The sequence below is a fragment of the Stegodyphus dumicola genome, chromosome 7 (assembly GCF_044657685.1).
Source record: "Stegodyphus dumicola isolate Sdum_Otavi_A_Nest chromosome 7, ASM4465768v1".
NCBI classification, from domain to species: Eukaryota; Metazoa; Arthropoda; class Arachnida; order Araneae; family Eresidae; genus Stegodyphus; species Stegodyphus dumicola.
In genome coordinates, this window is record NC_140774.1 from 195,026,362 (window position 1) to 195,035,711 (window position 9,350).

A 9,350-nucleotide genomic window follows, 5' to 3' on the forward strand; every position below is an offset into this window, starting at 1 on the left:
AAACGGCAAAAATTCCCGAATCATCTTGACTTTTTACTTAAATGTAAATGTAAAAAATTGATCCCCAATTTTATTCAAATCAAATCTAATCAAAAACCTTCGAGTCGCGTTTCAAGAATTCTGTTAAATTGCAAACTTGCCTTACTTCGGTCCGTGATAAGGGATACACGTCAACAATTGTCCAAAATTGAACATGAACTCTATAAGCTTCATCTGGAACTCGCTAAAACATATCCAAAATTCACTGCCCTTGAACAAAAGTCTTGGTCTAGAACGGAGAATGCAGTTAACCGTCATAAAAACACCCTTGCAGTTAAATTCGAAAAACTTCTTTTACAGTCTTCCAGTTCAAGTAGTTCAAAAAATCTTCCCATTGTAAACATCAAGCCAATAGTTAATATTTCTAATGTTAGTCTTTCAGAAGAACAAGAGAGAATTCTAAAATATAATTTTAACTTCTCACAAACCTGTAAACCCTCGATTCCAAAGATTTTGGCTCCTATCGAAAAAGCTTTCAAGTTCAGTAAAGTTTCAGATTCACAGAAAGAAATGATTAGGCATCTTATCGCTCATAATGTGAAATTCAATAATAAACCTTTGAAACCAAATCTAACTGCGAGAGAAAAAGCTACAATGCACGAGATTCATTCTAACCCGGATATTGTCGTTTCAAAGGCCGACAAAGGTGGCCAGATAGTCGTCATGGATAAGAACACTTACATCGATGGTGTCACTAAACTCTTAAACGAAGGACCATATAATCCGATCCCTAAAGATCCTTCACCTTCGGACTTATCCAAAATAAAAACTGCGATCAAATCTTCGCAAATCATTTCAAGCAACTTAAAACATTCGCTTATCCCATCTGTTGCGAATTGTGCCAGATTATATGCCCTTCCCAAAATTCATAAAAGTGGTATTCCTTTCCGCCCTATTGTATCAAATTTAGGTACTGCCTCGTATCCATTAGCTAAATATTTAGTTTCTAGATTTTCCACTCTATTAGACAATAACATTTACACCATAAAAAATTGAATAGAGTTTGTAAAAAAGGTTAAAAACATTTCTCCTCGTAATTTACTCATGGTTTCTTTTGATGTAAAATCATTATTCACCAATGTCCCAGTGGAGGGTGCATTAAGATGTCTAGAAACCAGACTTCGCGAATTTCATTTCTCTTGCATCGAAATTGATGAGCTAATTTCTCTCACTCAACTCTGTTTGAAACAAACACATTTTGTTTTCCAAAATAAATATTACAAGCAAACTGAGGGATTAGCCATGGGAAGCCCCCTCAGTCCCATCCTGGCTGATATCTACATGCATTATTATGAATCAAAATTGTTTGAAACTTTAAACTTCCCGGCATGGTTCCGCTACGTAGACGATACTTTTACCCTGTTTGAAGGTAATAAAGATGATTTAAATAGAGTTCTTTCAACAATGAATTCTATTGATCCTGCTATTCAGTTCACTTTTGAACTTGAGACTTGCAATTCTCTTCCGTTTCTCGACATTCTGGTCACACGTAACACATCCAACTTCAGTACTACAGTTTACCGTAAACCTTCATCGGTTTGCCTTCCACCACACTTTAAATCATGTCATCCGACTAAACAAAAGTTAGCTTCATTTTATTCCTATGTTTTCCGTGCTCTTCAAGTTTGCTCCTCCAAACTAGCCCTTGATGAAGAACTAAATTATTTAAAAGCAATAGCTATTGACAGGGGCTTTTCACCCAACATTATTAATCAAGCAGTTAAAAAATTCTCATCTCAACACACTAAAAGCCACTCTCTTATTTTAGGAGATTATAAAAATTCTGTTGTCATTCCCTTCTTTCCATCAATTAGCTATAAAGTTGCACATATTTTGCAGAAATTTAACTTTCGGGTTGTTTACTCTCCCATCAATAAAATTCCAACTTCTATACTCAAGGACCCCATTCCGGATATGAATTCCTGGGGTATTTATAGGATTCCTTGCCAGTGCGGTTTAATTTACATTGGCCAAACTAAGAGAGCCTTAAAATTTCGCGTCAAAGAACATGAGGCATATGTTAGAAAAAAGGAAACACAGAAGTCATCTGTTGCTCAACATTGTTGGTCCGAAAATCACACTTTCAATTTTTCTGCTGCCAAAATTATTCAAAAAACATCTTCCATTGGAGAACTGTATTTTCTAGAGGCATTTCACATTCATAAAAATCTTTCTGTTCTAGTTAACGATCCTAATTCCAATCCAAATTTGCCTTCGGCTTTTAGAGAAATTATGTTTTACTTCTGGTTTCGCCAACAGATGGCGCCACTTGCTTATTCTTGTCCAGGCTTTCTTACCTTATCTAAACATTATTTCCTATCTTGTTCATTTGCGGTTTTGCAGCTGAAGATGATGGTTCGATAAAACCATCGAAACTAGTCCTGTGAAAATTTTGTAAATTAACGCTGATTTTTGTTGTTTGACTTCTGAATTAGTATTTATTCTACGTGTTATTGTGTCTTAATCAGCGAACTGTATTTGAATAAAAAGTGATTTTATTTTTATCCTCTGTTGTCAAAAAATGTCTGCGAAAAATTCGGTTCTGTGTATTTTATTTTGATTAAGTGATTCAATTTCCCCAGCCGTTTAATGTGTACGGAAGTAATCGGCATTGAAACTTCAATACAATAGATCTTTTGTTTCTGTAATACCAGTAATGAAGAAAAAGGACTTTTCGAGTATATCTTAGGTTTTTCTTCGCATAAGAATTTATGAAACGGCTAAACGAAGGATTTTGGGTTTGGTCTTGATCGGAAAAATTTACACTTTTCAACAAAAAACGTTTCCCCCCCCTAATCAAATGAACACTGCGCAGAAAAAAAATCGGGCATTTCTATATCTGTATGGGGCAGTTTTATAGCTTCCGTTCTACTGGGCTGATTGACGAAATTCAACTTGCGTTTTTTCTGTCTTGACAGCGCGACTTGGAATTTGTATTAGATCTATATATAACGTTGTTCTAATATAGCTATTTTAACACAAAATCGGACTTTTTCTGAAACGACATGCCAATTTTTTTCCGTATTTCGATTCTAGACGACTCAAATTATGCCAAACTGCCAAGTTTTACAAAAATCGCACAAGTAGTGTTTTTTTTTTTTTTTTTTTTTTTTTTTTTTTTTTTTTTTTTTTAATTAGCTCTCAAAGGTTTATCTCCTCCATGTTAATTCAATTTGATATATATTTATTAATATCTCTTTTCTATTAAACTTATAGAGACATTAGGTATTTTTTAGAAAGAGGCAAGATGAAAAATTAACAACGCCTTCGCCGGGAATCGAACCGCGGACCTCTGGAATACCGGCCCAGCGTGCTACCGTTACACCACGAAGGCACGCTAGGGAAGTGGGAGAATTACCTTATATACTCCCCTTTTTAAAGGGCGACTATGGTTTTAGGGGACCTAGTCGCCAAATCCTGGGTGCGGAGAATCATCATCCACAACCCTTTTAGTTCGGGCGCCACTGTAGAGTCATTAGGTTTACTGGAAGCCAGAGAGTGAAAAATATGCAACCGCTTTCGCCGGGAATCGAACCACGGACCTCTGGAATACCGGCCCATCGTGCTACCGTTACACCACGAAGGCACGCTAGGGAAGTGGGAGAAATACCTTATAAACTTACTTGATTTCTTCTTCCAGAATTCAAAATTTAGCTTAATCCAAATACAAGCAAAATAATAAAAAAAAATTCACACACAAAATCTGAAAGCTTTCAGATTTACATTACGCCCAAAGGGGCGTTTTTTAAACTTTTGACTGTTAATTTATTTATTAAATATCATGTTCTTCGCACTTAAAGCATAAAGTTCAATTCAACAGCAATATCGCACAATAATTTTAAAATGAGCATATCTTCAGAATTTCCGATACAGAGTCTCGCGAGCTGGAGATAAAAATGTTTTTTCGTATGTCATTGCTCGCTTTAAAATCATTGAGTTTGTTAATTAAAAATTCTTTGAAGCGTTATAAAACATGAAATCGATAATAAAACAAATTTTGAATTCAAATTAGGGCTTTCACATGCCAATATTCTGATGAAGATTACGTTATTCAAATTTTGATGGCTCTATATACCGTTATTTTCACAGTGTGAGAAACATACATACATTCATGCAGATTCTTCATTATTTAATTTCTTTAAATATAATACACGGCGACAATATTTGGTAGCAACAGTTTGAAAAGTGCAACAACGCTTATCGTGAATCAAAAGCAAAATGCCAAAACGAAATTCCTTCTAGGCAAATTGCCTCTTTGGACTAATAATTCGCCCATTTTTTGATGGTTCATTTTAAAAAATTATTATTTTTAAATGATTTTTGGAAATTTCTCTAAAAAAATTGTGAATTACAACCTACTAAAATATTACCATCACCTTAAAGTAGATGAACTTCTAGGCATACCTGCAAAATATTAGAGTTTTTTATTCAAAATTTCCAAAGATATACGTGATTTTACATTTTGGCGTTTTTCAAAATTTGGCAGCTTCATTATAAGCGATAATAACGCCAAATGTGCTTTACGCTCACGTTTATTTGAAAGTAATGTACGTGACCTTTTTTCAACTCGTGTACAAAGGAAAGGAAAATAGGTTACTATAAATTAAGAATTTCGCCAAGAGAATTATTCTTGGCGCAAACTAAAAAGAGTGCGCCAAGATAAATTTTTGCATTTCTCCGTATATTTTGCACCAAATTTTACAAAATTTAATATTTAGGCGTATTTTGACTCGTAGAATCGAAATATGGAAAACAATTGGCATGTCATTTCAGAAAAAGTCCGATTTTTTGTCAATATACCTATATTAGAACAATACTATATATAAATATAATACATATACTAAGTTGCGCTTTCGAGACATAAAAAACGCAATTCGAATTTCGTCAATCTGTCCAGTGGAATGGGAGCTATGAAACTGCCCCCCTTTTTTAGCCCAGTTTGGCAATTTGCCCAAAAGGACTATTACTTTCGTTTTGGCATTTTGAGTTGGTTCACTATAAATGGCGGTTCACTTTTCAAATTGTTGTTACCAAATATTAAAGCCCTGTATTACATTTAAAGAAATCAAATAATGAAGAATCTGCAGAAATGTGCTTAGGTTTCTCGCATTGGAATAAAACAACGATACCCAGAGCCATCGAATTTTGAATAACGTAATCCTCCTGCAAATATGGTCGTCTGGAAGCCCAAATTTGGAATTTGGAATTTGTTTTATTATCTATTTCATATTTTGTCAGAAGTTAAAGAACTTTTGAAGAAGAAACTTAACGATTTCAAAACTAGCAATGGCAACACTGTACGAAAAAAAAAAACATTTTTAATATCTCCAGCGCGCGAGACTGTGCATCGAAAATACTAAAGATGCTCATTTCGAAATTATTTTGCGATATTGCTGTTGAATTGAAATTTATGGTTTAAATGCGGGGAACGTGATATTTAATAAATAAGGGTAACACACAAAACGTTAAACAAACGTCCCTTTGGGCGTAATGTAAAATCTGAAGGCTTTCACATTTTTTTTAATGTTTATTCCTTAGTTTCTCCAGTTCTATATAGTATGTATTATTGTTATAATACACATCCTTGTTATTACTGAGTTATAAACCCCGTGACATATTTTATTGAACACAAAGAAGAGCAAGAAGGGGGTTTTGCATTTTTTTCTTAAATGAAATAATCTATTCGACTAGTGTTTTTCGGCGCGAGCAAAAGGAAATGTATTCAGACTGTTTTCGAGTTGCCAGCTTGGACGAAGTAGAATCGTTGCATATGAATTAGTCATTCAAATTCATCGATAATGATACCCAAAACGTTTAAAACATTTTATAATATGATACAGCATATAATAACAAATTTTTCAAGTTAATTTTAGCTTTCAAACTATGGTCAGCTAAAAGATCTTTGGAAGAAAACTATTACAGAGGTTATAACAATACATTTAATCGCACTAGTGCATAGACAAACAAAAACTTACCTTGCATCTGCGTACTGTTGTATTTAGTGCATTCCATTTCATTTGAAGGACCATTTTCCATATCGTAAGTAACTGAAAATGGTAGAATACTGAGATTCGAGTTATCCATTTTATTTGTCATGTCAGTGATATTTGCTTTGTCCATATTTTGTCACGTTCACTGTATTCACATGAAAAAAAACTGATTAGTCTTTTCAGCAGGATGCTATGTATCGTTTTTCACTTCTGAAGCGAAAGCTCCAACTTGCTTTCTTTGCTCTTGCTTCTTCTATAAAAAACAGTTCACCATTTGCTTTCCAAGAGCACGTAAACGTTCTTTCACGGAAGTATATGTAACTTTGAATTTGACACTCTTGATTAGGATGCCATAAAGCTGAATTTAAAGTGAATGTTTCGTAAAAATTTCACTTAATATTTGTATGCTAAAATTCTATCAGCAGACGATTTTCAGTTTTAACGTGGAAATGAATAATTCGTAAGCTTTTTATTTTCAGTTTGCTAATATATAAAAATTATAATATATTCGTAAAGTTATTCATAATATTGAGTTTTGTTAGAAATTTTATCGTGGTACATTCTTTTGGTTCCTAATAAAATATTTCAAAATAATTTTACCTTTAGAATTATTCCTATCTTTTTATTAAAACATTAAAGTTGTGTTTTAAAGTATTATCAGTTTTACAATGGATATATAATATTTTAATGAAGATTATAATAATATTGTAAAAAATTATTATAGAGGATTCATCACATTTAAAATTTCTTCGGCAATTCTTTTCAAAACCTTATAAGTTCTAAAAATGGTTAAAGAATATTATTTTAATCACTTTAATTATTTACTTAGTCTTTCAGTGACCTACATATATTATTATATATATAAATTATAATTTTTCGTAAAAATATACTTATTTTTCTGATGGCTTGTTCCAAATTATTTTCAAAACTATATTTTATAGTCTTTTATTATTTTGGTCAATGGAATAATCACGAAATAACAATTAGATCATATTATATTGCAGCTAATAAGCTTACAAAACACTATTACGATTTTTTTTTACAAATTTATATTCTTTCTTTCTTCAGAAGTTTAAGAAATATCTAAATATAATTTGCTTTAAAAATTAGAAAATTCCAATCCGTTTTTTTTTAAGTTTTAAAAATGTTATTATGTATACAGATTTCAAAATATATCCACAATTAAATTTAGTTCAAATGCATATATCCAAAAAATGTTTTAAAAACTCTGCATAAATTTTTCTTAGCAGTTATGTAGTAGAATTTTCATACATTTGTTATATATTAAATTAAACTTATTTAATGTTGCATATGAATGTTTTCATTGAAGTGAAAACAAACGTAATACTACCAAAATCTACACCAAATTTTCTCTCAAAGTATTCTCTCATATACGCATAAAACTTCTGATCACCTTAATAATAATTACCATCATTCTCAAAGAAAAAGGCCAGATAATTCAAAAAATTCCATAGATGACAATCACAGGGAATGTTTCAATATTCATCGAATATTTACACGTAAAATAAGTAAAATCACCTGAAATGTGAACTCCTATAATACCTATTTCTCTTAATTATAAATTATTACTTCTAAAGTGAATTTTCCATATGAAAATATATATTATGAAACCTCTTACTGCTAAACAGTGCAAATTAGTTCTTTTAGTTACTGAGCTACTATTTTAAGTCACTAATTACAGAACTAAATATAGAATCATTGCTACTAATAAATATATCATGTTAATATAAGCTGTCAGTTAGACAGGTTAAAAGTAAAAATAAAAGTTTTAGTAACGGAAATAGATTAAAGTCTAAAATACTATAAGATGAATTATTTTGTAATAAAATTTATCAGAAATATACAATATAATTAATCAAATTATCGAATTATCTGACTTTTATGAGCAACTCCTGTCTATTCTTGAGTTGTTTAAAATAAATATTCCTTAAATGTCAGCCGCAGGTTCATAAACAAGTCTGTCATACAGCAGTATACACTGACAAACCAAATAGTTCCTCATAAACGTCTCTTTCTTGGAATACGCTAATTTTATATTAGAAACGTGCGAAATATGTGTAAGGAATTTGCTAAACGTACATACGTTCTGATGGTAGTACCTCAAACTGAAAAATATTGATAATAAACTTAGTTAAACTTGTGTTATTTCCTTATTACTATCCTATAGATTAATTATATAGAATGATAAGCATGATAAGCAAATTCTGCTAAATTTCAGCAAAAATTATTCTCAAATTTGGTAGCTTTTCTTGAAATTCGGCTATTAGTTTTTAATAAGCTTAATAACAAAGCAGTTTGCGGAACTTAAATACTGAGAAATCCATGTATCTCATAGAACACGGGGTGAATTTCTTCTCATAGAACACGGGGCATCCAAATTCCCGAAATTCTCATCTATAACTGAACTGTTAAATAAATAGAACTAGTTTCATTGAATAGAAGTTAATATTTCCAAATATGGAAATCTTCCAGATTTAAGATAAATGTTTACCTGCACCTAAAATTATAACACTTTCAGAACTGAAACAGAAGAATTTCGCATGTCGTAAAAATTAGGAATTTACGTTGTATAACCTTTTTAGCTCAGATCAACACTTCTTGCTGAATTCTAATTCTTCAAGAATCATACAGCACGAATTCTTTTCAACTCAAAATCTCAGCAACAGCTTCCGGAGCCAGGCAGCGAAATTCGGAGAAACGAGAGCGCGTCGGAATGAATGGGAAGCAATGCCGTTACGCTAAGAAGAAACTTACCCGTTAGATCAATATTTTCACTTTTATCTGCTGCCCATTGGTGGAGACAATGCTGGACCCCTACCGGCAGAACACTGAAGATCACAAAAGTGATGTCGTTGATGAATGAGTTTGCCGACAGTGCTAACTCTTAGTGTTTCATACTTTAAAAGTTCCAAAAGGATTGTAAGTTCACGTTTCAAACAAATTTAGAAACTTTTAGAATACGATGATGAATGTTCTGCACAAATAGATACAATGTTCTGCACAAAGAGATATATTTCTATTTTACGGCCGGCTAGTCCCCTAAAATATTATCACATTTTTTAAAATATCATTTACTTTAAAACTCATGAAATAATTAAGTAAGTAAATGAAGTCGAATATTAATTTATCAAATGATTTCATAGGACTAAGAGATTTTTAAAAAAAATTCTGAAAGCTTTCGGATATTACATTACGCCCAAAGGGGATTTTTTTAACGTTTTGTGTGTCACCTTTATTTATTAAATATCATGTTCTTCGCACCTCGAACCATAAAATTCACTTCAACGTCAATATCGCAAA

At 31.9% G+C, this 9,350-nt stretch overlaps 1 protein-coding gene across 1 annotated transcript in view; it reads right to left on the minus strand.

Annotated features, from left to right (window-relative positions):
• Positions 1 to 6,602, minus strand: part of LOC118202472 (corticotropin-releasing hormone receptor 2-like) — a 438,714-nt gene extending 432,112 nt beyond the window's left edge. Inside the window, exon 1 of the mRNA XM_085821190.1 lies at positions 6,015 to 6,602. Coding sequence (XP_085677316.1) covers positions 6,015 to 6,159 — 145 coding nt within the window. The 5' untranslated portion in view covers positions 6,160 to 6,602. The remainder of the gene's footprint in view (positions 1 to 6,014) is intronic.
• Between the last annotated feature and the right edge of the window lie 2,748 nt (positions 6,603 to 9,350).